Genomic DNA, 18,153 nt, shown 5'->3' with positions numbered 1-18,153 from the left:
TCTCTTATTTTATTAATGGTTTGTTTTATACAGTGTACTCCGGAGGTCGAATGGTCACATATGAACATCTTCGTGAAGTTGTGTTTGGCAAAAGTGAAGATAAGCATTATCCCCTTTGGTAAGTTTTGTTTTGAAATGGATATACTATTGCCCCTAGGGCCTACTGTCCTTAAAGGCATTAGATTTGTATAAAACTGTGCATATGTACCCAAATCTCCTCAAGTTATAGACCTGAAATAATTATAATATAAATAAAAACAATTGAGGATTCACTGCAATTGTGTACAAAATTACATGTACATATGTATATAAATAAAAATTGTATATATATTATTTAGTATTTTAATATTAAAAGAATTCTTACAGGGCACTTCCTTTATTATTCTTTCTGCTGAGAAACCCTGGGCTTTAAAGTCAGACAGAGATGGGCTTAAATGCCTTCTCTGCTATTTTGTAATCTGGCTAAACTACTTCACCATTTTTAAATCTACAATTTACTTAGCCATAGAAATACTACCTACCATCAGGCTTTTGTTTTTTAGGGTTAGATGAGATAATGAAGGTAAATGCATATCACATATAACATTTAAAACAGAAACAGAGAAAAATAGGTTATTATAAGTAATATACATAGAACTCCTATAAACCAATCAAATACATATTAGAAATACAAAGGAAAAATATGGAAAAGATACCAACAGGCAATTCGCAAAAGAAAAAATATAAATGTTCATTAAACATGTAAAAATGTTCAACCTTACCAGTAATCAGGGAAATTAGTCATTAAGCTGTTAATGGAAATGGAAATTTCTGTAGTCTTTTTGGAGCATAAATTACCTGATAAAATTTTTAAATGTGTAATCCTTTGATGTAGCAACTCTTCCTTTATGATTATAATTATATCGTAAAGACACTGCATAAAGACACAGAGTTATTGACTGTAGCAGTGTTGATAATAGCAAATATTTTTTGAAAATTAAATAACTATCAATTTGGAAGAAGTTAGATAAATTATGATATATTTATACAGAGAAACATAACAGCTTTGAAAGAATGAGGTATGTTTTAAATGATTAACAGGAAGATGACTGTAGTATCTTTTCTGGGCTAAAAAAATTATAAATCACAACTGTAAGAAAAGGGCAATAAACAGAATTTCACCCTCCAGGCAAAAATCTCTTGTTCCTGTTTTTGAAAAAATTGTCATCTCCTGACCTATACTAATTGCTTTCCCAAAGTTGTTGGTGGACTAGATTAGCAATCCTTGCATTTTGTAATTCCCTGTAGGAGAGAATGATGTAAGTAAGGAGTACAAAGGAAATATTTCACTATGAAGTCAGCTGTCATGGTGGATGGGCTTGATGTTCTTTGACCAGTCAGAATAATTCATTTGGTCATTACGTATTTATTGAATGATTATGGTGCCAGTCAGACTTAATATTGAGGCCTAAATAAGGAGAAAGACGTAGTTCCTGCCATCACTGAGCTTACAGTCATAGAGACAGATACCTGATCAATGAGAATTGTGTAACAGTTATAGAGGAGGTAGTGGTTAGGAGATCCTCAAAGAGAAAAGACAATGCTAATGTACTCTGCTTATCGCTGTGAGGAGGAACAGGTGCTCCCACAGGATGTTGGTGAAAGTGTAAATTGATACCAGTTCTAGAGAGAACAATTTGGCAGTCTATCACATATCATGTAGATATTCAAATTTCTTAATTAAAAGTTAGCTGTTTAAATAAATTATAGTGTATCCACAAAATGGAATGCTGTGAAACTATTTTTAAAAGTGAGGTATCTCTGTATGAACAGATAGGGATAACCTTCAAGACATATTATTAGGAAAAAAATCTAAGTGCAGAATAGTATACAACCTGGCATTCTACACTTGTGCTTTTAAAAATGAGTTTTTATACAGATAGGTTTATGTATGCAAAAATTATAAATTGTAACTTAGTGCTTAAGACCATGACCTCTGCACTCAGATTGCCTGGAGTTACATCTTGGCTGTATCACTCACTGGTTGTGTGATTGGAGCTGTTAGTTGACTGCTTTATGCATCAGTTTCCTCATCTGTAAAGAGGAAATAGCAGTGCTACTAATGTCATAGGATTGATATGAGAATTAAGTGATTTTTCTAAAAATTCTTAGGACAGTACCTGACATAATAAGCATGCAGTGAATACATTATTATTATTTCCAGGGAGGCACAGGAAACTAGGAGTTGTGATTGTTTCAGAGGAGGGGAAGTGGGGATAGGGAGCTTTTTTATTCTATGCTCACTTGTACCTCTTCAAATATTGTTTTATTTTTAGAGTAAAAGGAAAGAAAACACTCATTTTCCCCCAAGAGACTATTGCAATAATCTGGGTAAAAGGTGATTGGAACGTGGCCTGTAACAAGAGCAGCTGGAATGGAGAGAAGAGGATGAATTCAAAGTGTGTTTAAATATACTAGTCTAGACTTGATCGCTATTGGCTCTGGGAGATGAAGAGAAGGAAGAGTCTAGGGACAGAAAGAATTTCTTCAGAATGAGGAAAGTTTTCAAACCCCCTTCATTTTGCAAAACTATTAAGATAGTTCAAAAAAATTTGACTTACCAGCCTTTTTCTGTTAGATTGATTACATCTATGCTGTTTTGATTCCCCTGTGGTCAGAATTAAACTGCAATTAAATGATCAGTTCAGATGTTTATGTCTTTGAAACAATTGCCCTTCCTTTGAATTTCAAAGGAATTGAAACTTCAGATTTGAATTTCAACTCCTGTAGTCCTTTAAACCTCCCTTCAGACCGTGTATTTTCCTCTGTGATTTGGGTCTATCCTTCACTTTGTCTTAAATCTGTTATGCAGGGGCTGTACCAGCTTGTTATTGTTCACTACAAAATTTGTGAAATTAATGGTAACTTTTAAAGAAATGTCTCTCCTCTTATAATCAGGAAATCAGTGATTGGAGGTATGATGGCTGGTGTTGTTGGCCAATTTTTAGCCAATCCAGCTGACCTAGTAAAGGTTCAGATGCAAATGGAAGGAAAAAGGAGACTTGAAGGAAAACCATTGCGGTAAGTTTTCCAGTTAACCCATGTATCTCCTTTCCCCTTTGCCACCTTCATATTTTGAACATTTAACTAATGATTTATGCAATATTGCAATTCAACTTTCAGTGAAGGCATTAATTCTGACTCTTCAAATCTAGAAGTGATATGTTTATTAAGAGGAGAGCTAAGATGGATCTTTTCTTTTCACAATAAAGTGGCATGTTCTCTATCAAATTATTGGGGCACATAGCTCTTTGCTGCTTTTCCCAGGCAAGGCAGCTAGACTTGTCCCCTGTTGAAACTTGATAGAGAGAGTCTGATCATAAAAATTTTCCCAGTGTGATTACCAGTTTTGCCATATGGTGTTGTGACTTCCACAGCACCATCACTTGGTGCTGTGGCAGTCACTTAATATTCCTAGTCTCTGCTCTTTCATGTTTAAAAGGGGCCATGCCAAAAGGTTTGCATGACAGTGAGACCCCCTGGCTCATAAGGTGCCAAAAAGCTGGTTTCTTTCCCTTTCTTCCAAAAAGAAGGGAAATAGCAAGATTGACTTTGCAGATTGTTTGCACTCCCCTGTCTAATCCTGCTCCTCCTCTTTTCCTCAAGTTTAAGGACAAATTTTTTTAATGCCTCTGTGATATAAAATCCTCCAATTGTAGCATTATCCTGTGCCTTTCTTTGAAAGGCTTCATGTTCAACAATTTATTTACATACCCCTTAGCCAGTTTCCCCTGGGAAGGGGGCAAAATCTCACAAATACATCTTTCCCAGAAAAGAGAAAAAGTCCGGATGTCTTGAGCTAAGGACAAAGGGGTCTACTACTCTGAACACTGGAGGTCTGTGGCTGGGGCAGAAGTGAAGGAGGCCTTCCTTTGGGAGCTCACCACTGACCACTACCCTTCACTGTGCTGCTCCTCTAACCCACTCAGTGGAAAATGAGGTTGGGCTGCAGCAGTCCAGACTCCACTTGAGCCTTACAAACTGGAAGAAAACATACACCAAAGATGAGAAAAAGATACCACTGACTTAACCACTTAGTTTACAGAATCCTGGGGCCCATTGTGTCATCTTGTACAACTTCTAGTTACTAAGTAGCAGAAAGAAGTGATGCTGCCTTGGTTGGATATATGAAGAAAACTAATTATTGGGATCTAGAAAGATCTGAGTTCTCAACTGATTACATCAATTGTCTTCCCTCTCTTTGTCTCTAATATTGAAGATTTTTGATTCGATAAAGTAATAAAAAACATTGCATGTCGTTGTAAAAAAGATGAACCTTGGGATCAGACACCCTGGGATTTAAATCTAGCCTTTACCACATTTTAGCATTGTAACGCTAGTCAAGTTCCTTAAACTTTCTAAGCCTCAGTTTCCTCGGATGTAAACTGGAATATTAATACACACCTCAAGAGTTTTCAGGAATAACATCTATCTTATGTATATAAAAAGTCTGGTACTTAATAAAGGCACAATAAACTTTAGCTACAATGACCATCATTCATGAGTATAACCCCCCATGTAGCATAATAGCAATTATGCAAGCTTAACAAATGTGTTATATTATCCTTTTGGTGACACTTAGAGAGTGTAGTGCCTAAGAGCACACAGCTAGTAAGTGGGACAGGTAGCATTTGACTTCTAGTATTTCTGACTCTATAAAACACAGATTTTATATCAGAGGTTTCCAGATTTGGTCCATGATTCAGCACCATTTTTCATGTCTGTACAGAAAAATGAGCAAAATAAGGATAAGATAGTCAAAAAGTATTTGACTTCCTTAAAGTCAAAAATTACCCAATTTTAAGAATTATTATTATGAGATTGTCCTTTCCACTTTTTAGTCTAAAAATATAATTTCTTTCATGACATTATGTGAGGATTGATGTTTTTAAAATGTTGTTATTTGGTGGAACTACAAAATTAGCAGGTCTCATACAGTACTAGTGAAAAGATCCCAGACGTCTGATAACCACTATTCCCTCCTACAATTAATATGTGCACTGTTGATAAAAAATATCAAATAAAGAATTTTAATTTGTTTAGTAATCTGAGAAGAGGATGACCCAGCCTATAAAAATTTCCATAAAAAGTGTTTAAATCAAATGTTGCGTTGTGAATTGCTTTAATTTCTAACAACTCTGGGTAGTTAAGGTGTTATTTCACTGCAAATCATAATAGCTATAGGCAGAACTTATCCAGTTGCATTCTGTAAACAGGAATGCATAGAATTTTCACATTTCATTATTATTTTCCTTTAGATTTCGTGGTGTGCATCATGCATTTGCAAAAATCTTAGCTGAAGGTGGAATACGTGGGCTTTGGGCAGGCTGGGGACCCAATATACAAAGAGCAGCGCTGGTGAATATGGGAGGTAATGGATATTTTATCGAATTCTGAGAAATCTCGATTGCCTTAATCTTTATAATTATAAGCACTTACAACAGGGAAAATGAAAGTTTTAATTTTATTATTTTTAATATTACATACTGATAATAGTCTTCTTTTATGTTGTAATATCACAATTGAATATTTTCCCTAGAGCATTTTTACTTTTTTCCATGGTAATATGTGAAAAGATTTCCTAAAACAAGGAACTTATTACAATAAGAAGACCAAAATATTTCTAAGGTTTTCTCTTACTCCACACCCTCCTTTAAGATTGAAACTGGCATATGTAACCATATGATAGTTTTTATATCCAGGCTGTCCAAACCTTTCCCCTGAGTAATCCTGCTCCTATTGCTGTATAATCCCATCTTGTACACCCTGGTCACCTCAGGCTGGAAACCTGAACTTTTCTTTAACTCATCCCTGTCCCTTCTTCCCATATGCACTAACTTCTTCTGTCTTCTAAGTAGCTCCTTAAAATTTCCTCCCTCCAATACCTACTACATTAGTATCCTTAACATGACCATTTTTACAATACTAGCCATCAAAACCACAGAACCTGACCTCTGCCACAGCCATCAGACTGGTGTCCTTTGTCCTCATATGTGTATCCAGTATCCAGAGTGATTTATCTGAAACAGATTTGAGCATGCTATTTGTGTCCTTAAAGCTCTTCACTGGCTTCTCATCACTCTCAAAATAAAGTGGAAATTTCATAACATGACATAGAAAGTCTGCAAAATCCCACCTGTACCTTCAGGGAATTGAGAAATTCATTGATTCTGAAACAAAGTAGAGTCATGAGCTAAAATCTACTGCCTACACATAGTCAACTGTTCTTCCTCTCTGTACTTTCTGTGCTCCTTCTGCAGGTCTTTAACACTCAGCTAAGGTGTCTTCACCAAAGTATTTTTCCTGAACCTCCCACAACCTTCCCTAGTCATATTGTGTTAGATGCTCTTTTGCATTTCTGTAGTTCCCTGTGCTTATCTGTTATGGTATGTACCTCATTTGATTGCCTTCTACTGCGTATCTGTCTCCTCCACTAGATTATAAGCCCCCTGAAGGCAGGACTATGTTTTATTTATTGTTGTTTTCCTAGTCTCACATGTAGTCAATAAACATTTGATGAATGGATTAATGAATAAAAGAGTCCTTTCTATGACTAAAATCATATGATTCTAAGAAATTGACAAACAGCACTTTTGAGGGTTATAGTAATATCATTTAAACATCTCAGGAAGTAAATCTATTTTCTATTTTGCTATTTAAATCCATCCATGTCTACTGTATCCTATTGGTGCATATTTTGGTTGTCAGAAAGTTTTTCTGATTGTAGTTTCTCAGTTCAGTGCTTCAAAATCTGTTGCAGCTCAGATTTCTCTTCCAAGTTCCAGCTATTTACTCAGCATGTTCATTTAGTTATCTCAAATATATAGCTTTGAATATGTTGAGACCAAACTGGCTTATCAAACCACATCCTTCTCCATTCTTCTCAATCTCAGAAAAGGTCATCTTTTCAGTTGAACAACCCAGAAACCTAGGCATGACTTTTGTCTCTTTCTTTCACTTACTCCCTATAGCCACTCAGTCACCAAGTCCAGCCAATTCCATCTCCCAGATGTATCTCAAATTCATCCCCTTTTCTTCATCAGTGGACCCACTCTTCTTCATAATACTCCAAATATTATTTATCTTTTCCTACTAGACTATTGAAAAAAGCCTCCTAACTGGTCTCCCCATATCTATCCCACAGCCATTTTTTTCCCACTGTGCCTCTGAAACTGCTCTTATCAACGTTACCAGTGCCCATCATCTTACTTAAAAATTTTAAATTAGTCAATGCTCATTTTCACCATCTCCATAAATGGCAGTTCTGCCCTTCAAACTGTTTAAGCTCAAAACCTTGTTGTCCTCTGGATTCCTTTCTTTCACTTCATATTCAGTCTGTTGGCTATTCCTGTTGATTCTGCCTTCAGGACATATCCAAAATGTGACCAGCACTTCACGACAGCCTTATCCAAGCCACCATCATCTCTTACCAGGCTACCTGCAGTCGTCTCGTATCCATCTGCCTTGTCTCCCCATAGTCTTTTCTCACCAGAACAGCAAGAGTAATCCTTGAAAACAGTAATCCAGCCAGTTGCTCCTCTGCCCAGAGCCCTCCCCTAGCTTCTGGTGCTCTCCGTCACCTCAGCTCTGTTACTTCTCTGAACCTGGCTTGCTCTGCCCCTGTTACCACTCTTCTTGCTGTTATTCTAACACACCAAGCTGACTTTTTTGCTTCAGGGCTATAACATGTACTGTTGTGTGGCCTGGGACACTCTCTCTTAGATATCTACAAGGTTTATTTTCTCATGCTTCCTTTAGGTCTCTGCTCAAATGTTCTTGAGATGCCTTCCCTATTCACCTTACTTAAAATTCATATGCATCATTCTTCCACATCCTCAGATATCTCTCACCCTCTCTCCTTGTCTTCAGAGTAGTTACTTCTGTCTGAAATGCCATGTGGTTTACTTATTTGTTTATTGTCTCATCCCTGAACAAAGAATGGTGATTTTGTTCTTGTTGTCCATGTTTTTTTTTCCCAGTGCCAGAATAATTCAAGTATTTGGGTGAATGATCAAATGTATCTATGCATTCTTGCCTATTTACGGTTCACCTCCCTATACTTCAGCATAGCTAATCTCTATAACATTTCAGTATTGTGACGTATCACACCCCTGTTTAAAAGTCTCCAATAGCTCTACACTGTCATTAGAAAAAGCACAAAGAGCTTAATGTAGAATAATCATCATGATGTTTATAAAAGTGACAAAATCTCAACTCAACCTAACTTAGGAGAAAAAGGGAATTAATCAGGTAAGATACTGAGAAGTTCAGAGACTGAGCTGACTTTTGGCATAGATGGGTTCAGGTGGCCAAATGATATAATTGAGTGTCTGTCTCTCTTCTTTTCCTCCCTCTCCACCTGTAGCTCTGCTTTCCTCTGCTTGAGAAAAAGAATGGTATCTTTCATCCTTGTACATGTTCCTGCCCCAAGCTAAGCATAGTTTTGACATAAAAGACATTCGTTGTTGAGTGAATGAATATTTAAGTCTTCCTTTTCTTTCTATTGCCAGATTTAACCACATATGATACAGTGAAACACTACTTGGTATTGAATACACCACTTGAGGACAATATCATGACTCATGGTTTATCAAGGTAAGTGATTGCTTTAGTTTGATTCTTTTTAGTTTTTTTCTCCTTATTTGGCATAATTTTTTTTCTCTTTTGATTGGGAATCTAGTGATACTACTCTTAGAGAAAGGTGATAGCACTTTTATAAAGAGCAATTTTTGTGGGGTTTGTTGCAGTTAAAATGGGGAGAGACAGAAAGTTGCAGAATGTTTCAGGTGAAATATCCTGAAATATTTGCCCCTTGATGGGGCCATTCCAGAGTCATATTCTGATGATCAGTTCTCCAGCTTAATTCCACAGATATGTTTGAACATCTGTTATATTAAAGGTACTGTGCAAGGCCCTGCAGTGGGTACAAAAGGTAAACCAAACTCCTTTCCAGGGAGTTTCCCCAGGCGAAAAACAAGACAGGTATAAAAACACTGTACAGTAAATGCTAAAAAAAAAGTGACTGGTTACTGTAAAGTTCAGAGGAGGGAGAAAAAATAACCACATATGCTATTTAGACAACCCCAGAAGTATATAAATACATAGTATGAACCAATACTATTCAGAGACTCATATAGAGATAAATGATTCCTAAGTTCACGTTCACCTTAACTTAATATTCCTAGAGTAGTTTTCTGCATTCCTCCTGTTTTAAAAGAAGTGTTCTTTTTAGTGCTCCTAGAGCAATCTTTTTCCTTTATGTCTTTGCTCACCATTTTTTCCCATTACAGACCCTCATCCGGGTGTGTTCACAGACCCCACCACACTTTCTCCACCCAATAGTCCAGCTTCCTCTTTCACGCACAAAACTGAGGATTTTAGCCCTCCTTCCATGTTTTACTTCCATCCGTATAAAATATGTGTTATAACTGCACCCACCCTTACCATCTTTCTTCCACTATCTATTCATGCCATTCACTCTGTCTAGGAGAATTTTTTCCCCAGTTTCTACCCAAGTAAGTCATCTTGTGAGACTTTCTTTTGTTAGTTCCAGTGTTATGATCTACTCTTAGAGTAGGTTATTCAGGTCTGTACAGTAATTCCACATTGATATTACCTCTGTTTCTTTTTTATTGTCTTTCTACCCAAATCGTCTTTGAAGTACCATACTTCTAACCTAAGATTCATGGATTTCCCAGCAGGTGTAAATCTGCGTAATGTGTACTATTCCATCTAACAGATGTCTTTTTTGGAAAGGCATAAGATTTCAGCTGTTCATATTCCAACCTTAATCTGAAATAATTTAGTCTTATTGTTCTCTAATTTAGGTTTTGAGAAAATGGGATGATGGCTATTTGTTTCAGTTTTGAGCTCCATCTACTGGATAAGATTTTTAAATGGGTTGGTATGAGTATATGTAGCACATGAGGCAGCTCAAATTTACTAACCAGGAACTCAAATCGAAGCAGGTAAATAGTGCTGTGTGATCTGGAAGTTCTGGATACCTTGCCACAGGATAAAATAAGTGCTCGTGGAAGCTTGAAAGGGTTTGCAGCTGTACAATCAGAGAGCTTTATGTGAGACATCAGCATTTTGAGAAAAAGGCATTTGATACGAAGAAGATGAATAAAAATTCTGTAAGCACTGAACTGTGCACTTAAAAATTGTTAAAATGGTAAATTGTACATTATGCCTGTTTTACTGAAACAAAAAATTTAAAAATGGTGCAAGTAAACCGAAATCCTAGGATAGGGCAGGACCAGTAGAAGATTGTGGCCAGGATTTTAGTGAGATGGGAAGGCAGATGTTAAGGTATGTTAATAAAGGAAGCAGAGGAAAGGTTGGGAGTTGAATTATGGTCAGGTAATGAGATACAACAGAAAGACCAGGATAATCCCCTTTTTCTTCTTTTTAAATCATGCAGCTATTGAGACAGTACTGTGAAAAGGTTAGTTTACATTGTGTGACGATTATGCATGAGCATGGTTACATAGTTCATCCTGAAGAGGATCACTGACTCTGACACAGTGCTTATGCATTATTGTAACCTAGTCATGCAGATAGCCATTGGTCTCTTGAAGAGAAGACTTGCCCAGTCTCTGTCTGTTTTCACTATAGCTGTGTCCTGGGCTTCGTTTGGGGGTTTTACTAGCAAGGAGTAGTAAAGGTCAACAGCAAAAAGCATCAATGTCCATTTCAATACAAGTAGCTGGTGAAGGTGATGTTCCTTTTATTGCTCTATCTTCTCACTTGGACTCCAGATTACCATCCTTAATACACTGAGACCTCCTTAATACAGTGTTTGCTCTCTTTTAATAATTATTTGTGAAGTCTAGCCAGATCACACTACATCCTCAAAACAGTTTGATCACAAGAGGATGAAGTTGCATCCTGAAGTCTCTGTGTGCCAAACAGTGTCCCCAGCTGCTGAAAAGAGTCCTTGATATGATTAGCATGCAGGTGGAAAAATCCTTTAATAATCAATAACAAGGGCTACTTACATTATTTAAAATGGAATTTATTCATATTAATACTCTGGTGGAAGTAGTTTCCTTCTACTCTTGGCACTTGTGTGTGAAGCTGAGCTGGCACCCAGCCTCTCTGAAATAATAAGTAAAAATATTGTCTTTTCTTCCAGTCTTTGCGGCAAATAGAGGGGATCTGTGTATCTATTTCTACCCTATTTTTTGCTCTTCCTTACCTCTTGCTTAGTTTCATTTGCTGTTTTTGGTAGATAGCCTTAGAACTTAGGGGAATTTTATGTAAGTTGAGATTTTCTCTGTGATAATATAAAGGTATATTAAAATCAATGATATTAAAGTTCAACTTTCAAAGAATCTGAACAGGAAACAATGTAAAAGAGTAGTCTGCACCGACTAGAATATATATGACAAAACAATAAGTTCTTTCCACGTAGGCAATGCCTGTTATGTGGACAGAGACAAAAGAAAAGTTATATGCAGAGTTGGGCCATTTGCTAGACTGTGTAAATAGGTCACATGAGTTCCCTTCCCTGGAATTAAAATATTTCTGAAGTGACTTTTCTCCTTTGAATTAAAAACCTTGACCTGAAAGCACTGGAAAGAGTCTGGGTACTTTCTGCTACAGAAGTTTAGAGTAAGAAAGAGTATGAAGATTCCTAATGTAACTTAAACTTCCCTACCACAGAGCCTTCAGAGACTTCAAAAGCCCTGGCACAAAATTCAGTGGTCCTGATCTTCATGAAGTATTTGATGTGCCAGAAGGTCCCACAATTTTCCTTTGTAGCTTTCCAAGAACGTAAGCTGTTCTTCAGGCTGCCATGGTGCCAGTCCATGGACTCAGCTGCCGACTTCTGGGACCTGGGCCTTCCATTTTCTGTGATTCAGGTTGACCACCCCTCTTCTCATCATATGTCTTTCTCCTGGAATAGTTTAAAGCAGTTAATGGGTTTTCAGTTCATGAAATTTTGACCGTGCTCCTGTAGTGCCTCTCTCATGCCCATGTACATAATGAACTATCAGTGATTTCTTAATATTGCAGTCACTCATTTACAAAATCTTCATTTACTCTACAATAGGTTGACCACATCCATTTTCTCTGTTTTGAGTAGTTGAAAAGAATGCTTTTTCAAGGGGTGATTAACCTTGAGTAAAGGGAGAAGGGGTGAGCAGAAACTCATCAGACCTTATGTCTGAGCATAGATTGAAGGAAAAATAGGAATTTTCCAATTCGATGAGGTGCAGGACATTCCAAGTGAAAGAATTAAAGGCACAGAAGTGTTGCAGTGTGGTTAGAACGCGTAGTTATATTGTTACATCATAATCGGCAAACAGGGATGTGACCTTGGAGTAATATGTATGACATGGGCACGTATAATATATATAATAGGGAATGAGTCCTGAATGGTTTTAAGTAAGAAACATGATGTAATTAGACTTGTATCTTAGAAAGATCCTTTAAGATGGAGAAAAGGAGGTAAGGTTGTAATATTCAAATGGAATAGTTTAGTGAAGTGAGGCTTAAACAGTGGCCAGAATGAATTGCTTCTTTGTTACATATTTACCAAGTTATGTGATTCCTCTGCTTAGGAACCTCTTGGTGACTTCCCTTCATGTCTAGAATAAACTTCTTACCAGACTTCCTGGGCTGATCTTCGCCTGCTTCCTTAGTCTTACATCTGGTAGGACTTACACTCCTTGAGGATGTTGCAACCGTTTTGGCTGCTTTGTGTCTCTTAAGCATGAGTGAATATTCCTACCTCAGGGCCTTTACCGTGCTGTTCCTTTTGCTTGCAGCAGTTTTCCTCCAGATCTCTACATAGATGCCTCCTTCTCACCAGTCAGGTGTCAGTTCCATTGTCACCCCAGAGCCTTTCCACAGCTGCCATCACCCAGTTACTCCCTATCACATTAGTCCATTTTATTTTTTTTTAATAGCACGTAGCAGCATCTGAAACAATTCATTTCTCCTCTGTCGTTCCCCAGGTAAGTGCTCCAAGGGCAGGATCTTATCTTTCGTGCTTACTGTAAGAGTGCTTGCCACCAGAAGGCACCCAATGTACGGTTGTTACTGGACATTCTTTTTTATTTTTTTTGTACCTCTTTAATTAATTTATCATTGATTTTAAGCTAAAAGAGCATTTTTATTAAGAATATTTTGGTAATATAGTATTCCACTCTTTCTAAATATCAAATTCCCTTTTCTTAAAATTTACAAACTGCTATATATTGTCTTAGAATTTCATTTATTTGTATCTGTAGTTTTTGTTCTGGACTGGTAGCTTCTATTCTGGGAACACCCGCTGATGTCATCAAAAGCCGAATAATGAATCAACCACGAGATAAACAAGGAAGGTAAATAGAAAGTCTTCAGTAGCCATGTGTTTGAATGTCTGTTATAATTTTATTTTTTTAAGGTGTATCCCTGTATTTATTCTTGATAGAAATGTGTGTATTTATGTGTTCAACCAGGAAATTGGTTTTTTTTTCAATTAGCATTTATCAATGCTCGAAAAGAGCAGGTGCTCTTTGATGGAAAATAACTGTGCATTTGGGGAAGTAAGCTAATTTAATAATCATATTATTTAGGCACAAGGTATTTATTGTGATTTTATTGTTTTCAAAGAGTTTATGAAAATATACTGTGCTGAGAATTTACAGAGCACTTTCTTCAGAAGCTTGTGACTTACAGGTAACATGGAGAATTTGATTTGATTTAAACAGTATGTTCTGTCTGGAAGATATCAGGTGGAGTGAATTCTAAGCATAAGACCAAGGGTGGGATGAGTCAGAAAAGTCAACCTTGAAAATAATCTTTCAACTCAAAGCAAGTGATCTATATATATATATATAGAACCACAAATATTATTTGTTCTAAACTAGCAGATAATACTGTAGTAAGTTTTCTTAGAATCTACTTTTTATTATATTTTGCTTATACATCTATTTATATTAAGAAATTTAACAAAATTGTCTTTTCTTTTTAGGGGACTTTTGTATAAATCATCAACTGACTGCTTGATTCAGGCTGTTCAGGGAGAAGGATTCATGAGTTTATACAAAGGCTTTTTACCATCTTGGCTGCGAATGGTAAAGTTAGGTTTTTCCTTCCTTTGTTTTGGTTTCTTTTTAGTTAAATTCTTTTAATCTGTGAATATTTTCCCTGTTCTCTTCTGGTTTTTGGCATGGCTCTGCCCACACACCACAGTTGGTTCTCTCTCTTTCCACATCTCTTTTGGTTTTCTTTTACTTCTCCTTGGAGTCCCACTGCCTTTCTTGGCAAATTAAGGTAAAGTGATTCAAGTAATGCATAGGCTGACATTCGATTGTTGGAAAGCCAGCAGACAGATTTGTGTGCAATGAAAAGCCTTTTGTACTCTCTGCAGCCAAAATACCGTAGTTTGGAACACATATAAGATTTCATACTAGAGACCATTCCTATGAAAATTACTGTTCTACATGAAAGTCGTAGCTTTGATGGCAAAGGTAGCATTACCCATTAGTGCTTATTACCAAAAAGCTCTGCTCAGAAAGAAAGTATTCTGCCATCTTTATTTAGTTTGCATGTTATTTTTTACTGAAGTAAATTGAGATGTAGAATTAGGTAGACTTACCTAAGTAACATAACATGTATAATAAAAACAAGGTATTCAAGTATTTTATAAGTTAAGACATATTTGGAAGAATGAATTGTGGGTTTAGAAACTCAACCAATACTTTATACATATAATATAATAATATTAATTGAGCACCCACTCCATATAAAGCTCTGTACTCAATGCCTGGCTTTAGGATGAACAGAACAGTCTCAGTCCCTGCTCTGGTGCTAGAGCATCTTGTCTAGGTAAGGACAAACATTGAATAAGAAACGAGAAGTGGTGAATGGTAGGCAAAGTGCATGGTATTATGGAAATATATAGCAAGTAAGTACAACCTAGGCTGGAGATTAAGAAAACTTCCTTGAAGAATGGACTTTTCAATTGAGCTCTGACAAATGAGTAGGACTTTTACCCTTAGGTAAAAAAGGGCAGAAAAGAACATTTTATGTAGAGGGAATACTCGGAGCAGACAGAGAGCATGAGGAGTTCCAGGAACTAAAGGAAACCCAGCGAGGGCTCAGGCTTGGGGACGTGGAGGAAAGCCGTATAGGGTGAGGCCAGAAAGTGGCAGGGACCAGATCAGGAGGGACCCAAGACCTGTAAGAGTGAGGGGTGTGGGTCTGATGACGTGTGTGGTTTTGGAAAGATCATTCTAGCTGCCATGCAGGTTGGGGAAAGGCCAGTAGTAGTGACAGATGAGAGACAATGATAGCTTGGTATGAAGTATAATGGCGGGGATAGAAGAAGATAGATTCAAAGATACAAAAATATTTAGGATATAGAAAGGAGATGATAACATGACAGGATAGAAATGGGGAAATGGTTGGAGAGGACAAGGAAAAGTTGGGCTTCATTCCCGGATTCTTGTCCTGAGCAACAGGTGATGTACTGTCCTGAAATGGGGATCATTTGTCGGGAAGACAATTTTGTGGTAAAATAACAAGTTTCGTTTTAGATATGGTAAGTTTCGGATACTCATGAAACACGTAAGAATAGATGTCTAGATGACTAACAATGTATCAGTCTAGATTTTAAGAGAGAATATGGGATAGAGTTTTAGATTTGAACACTGTCCACATATAAATAGATGATTATTGAAGTTTTGGCAATAAATGGTATCACCAAAGGATGGTAGTTTTCTGTCTACTAACATGAAATTAATAGCCAAAGACCTTGGCAGTGGTGTCTGATACAGAAGCATTTTCAAGTTGTAAACCATTATTTTGATTACCTTGAAGTTATCTCAAATAAGGAAACAAACATTTTGATTTGGTCTGCAGGAACCAAGCACTATTATAAGGGCTGGTAACAGTAAGGAATAAGATGTTAACTTTTTGCCATAGAGGAGCTTACAATGTGATGGAGAAGATAGACCAAGTAGTTTTAAAATTACAGTAATGATAAAGCTAATAGTACCAAGTCACTTGGCCCGCACTGTGCTAATCATTCTCACAGCTTAACTCACTGAATTCTCCCAACAATCAGTTTAGTCATTTAGTTAATCTCTTGGGTTATTAACTAGTGGAGTCGGGCAATCTGACTCCAGAGGACATAGTCTTGCTAAAGGGGTTGTATTAGTGCTCTGCCAGTGGAATGAACAAAATGTGGTGGGAACATGGGTAGTGGAATAAAAATGGCTTTAACTGTTTGGGAAGTAACAAAAGGCTTCATAGAGGTGATATTTGATCTGAGTTTTGAACAGTCAGTGAGTGGGCTTTTGCCAAGAGAAGCATGAGGGAGAAACTTGAGCGTTGGCATCAAAGTCATGTGTAGACCCAATGTATGTTTGGAGAACTGCAGAAAATTCAGTGCGATGGAGAATAGGTCCTCAGAAGGGAGGTGGTAGGAGAGAGTTCTAGAGAGGTGCTTACAGACCAGTTTGACAAGAACCTTGCAGGGCAAGCGTAGTAATTGAAATGTAATCCTATAGTTAGCAAGCAGCTGTTTAAACACGGGGGCAATGTGCTAAGATTTGTTTGAGGGCAAGATTACTTAGGCACAAATGTAGAAGGTGCATTGAAAGCTAGGAAACAAGAAAGGAAGTTTTGGTAAATGGTTGTAGAAAGAAAGGATAGATTCTAGGGAAATTGATGGTTAACTCCATAGGACTTTGTAACTGATTATATGTAGAGGGTGAAGGTGGGAAAGAAGGAAATCGGGCTTTTATGTTTCTAGTGTGGGAGACTATGAGGATGGGTGAGAGCACTGATGAAGAATAAAATCAGGGCCAGGAAGGGTGAAGGGCAGGGAGATTATCTGAGTACAAGGGAGTACTGAGACCTCTTAATCTGACCAATTCTCTTTATACATGGGGATCAGGAAGTATAAATGACAAAAATAAGTACTTAATATGTGACAAACACTATGTTAAACTCTTTACACACATTTGAACTCTTACAAGAACTTAGTAAAACAGGTGGTGTCATTTTTCATATGACAAAAATATGGCTTGAAGTATAAGAAACTTGCTCAAGTTCATAGAGTGGCAGAGCTGGGAAATCTGGTCAGATCTGGTCCATTCTAAACCCTGTTCCTAACTAATAATGAATTGTCTTCCTCAAGATCCTGCAGTTAGTTATAAAAACGTTAAAAAGAAAAGAGACAGTGTATGGTGATGGAGAGATGTTACCAGAGAAAGGCTGGCTAACCATCAAAGATCACCAGGGTGGCACTGCCTTGTTGATTAGCCACAGTACAGGACCCTGAGCTTAGAAGCCTGGCTCATGGGCACTTTCAAGCAAAGTGGCCTTGGAAATGCCAGCTTCTCCTCAGCTGAACTCACTGAAATTAATGATTGGACAACATTATCGGTTCATTCACATTGAGAAATACACTTGGCAGGTGATCCAGATGCTGAAGTCCTCTCGTCAGCATGCTTCCGCCTGAACTCAAGCTACATGGGAACTAAATTATTATCAGAACCTTGCTTGCTGAACACAGAATAATAACAGGAAGAGCTTATTTGTAAACTTAATATTTAAGAATATGAACCCAAGAGCCTTTATGTGTTTAGCTCGACAGTAGTAGGCATGGAGAAGGACTCTTTCCAGCAGTTATGGCAATAGGCAGACCAGAGAAGACAACATGGGTTCACATATACTTGAATTATTACAGTAGTACAACTATGCCAGTGAGGAAAAAACAAGTCAGCATTCAGTGCCCACACATACTCCTGCCCAGAGGCTCAGCATATCCCATCTCAGTATATGATATGCTACCCATGTCATACAGCTGTATGATCTCCCCCTTTAACTTCTATTCAAAACCCAGCTAAATTCAGTCCCAGGTATGGCCTTACTTTGTTCAGTCCCTGACTAACACGTATCCATTTGCATATGGTTTGGTTGCCTACGTCATTAACATGAGGAAAACGTCTGGCTGCCAGATCAATTAGAAATGAGTCTGGGACCTCTGCTCCCTCTTCTGACTGCAGTTATATCATTAGCTTCTTTATTTTTGTTTTCACAAGAATACGGTATGGTCACAGTTTCATATTCTTTATTTTGTCTGAGTCTTCACACATTTAATGGACCATG

General features: G+C 37.3%; 1 protein-coding gene across 5 annotated transcripts in view; it reads left to right on the top strand.

The window, feature by feature from the left end:
- The window catches only part of SLC25A27 (solute carrier family 25 member 27), a 28,507-nt gene that overhangs the window by 4,788 nt on the left and 5,566 nt on the right, over positions 1-18,153 (top strand). For 4 of the 5 annotated variants that reach the window (XR_008994499.1, XM_036927401.2, XM_036927398.2 and 1 more), the window contains exons 3-8: positions 34-118; positions 2,938-3,060; positions 5,298-5,410; positions 8,550-8,634; positions 13,281-13,373; positions 14,006-14,108. Coding sequence is in view for 3 of the 5 variants with exons in the window: in XM_036927401.2 (XP_036783296.1) it covers positions 34-118; positions 2,938-3,060; positions 5,298-5,410; positions 8,550-8,634; positions 13,281-13,373; positions 14,006-14,108 (602 nt within the window). In the remaining 2 variants the exon portion in view is untranslated. Of the gene's footprint in view, positions 1-33; positions 119-2,937; positions 3,061-5,297; positions 5,411-8,549; positions 8,635-13,280; positions 13,374-13,644; positions 13,711-14,005; positions 14,109-18,153 lie in introns of all 5 variants that reach the window. The other variant, XR_008994500.1, reaches the window with a different exon arrangement.

This window comes from Manis pentadactyla, chromosome 16, assembly GCF_030020395.1.
Source record: "Manis pentadactyla isolate mManPen7 chromosome 16, mManPen7.hap1, whole genome shotgun sequence".
In the NCBI taxonomy this organism is placed as follows: domain Eukaryota; kingdom Metazoa; phylum Chordata; class Mammalia; order Pholidota; family Manidae; genus Manis; species Manis pentadactyla.
Note: the sequence above shows the minus strand (reverse complement) of the source record. Positions and strands in the feature narration are given on the sequence as shown.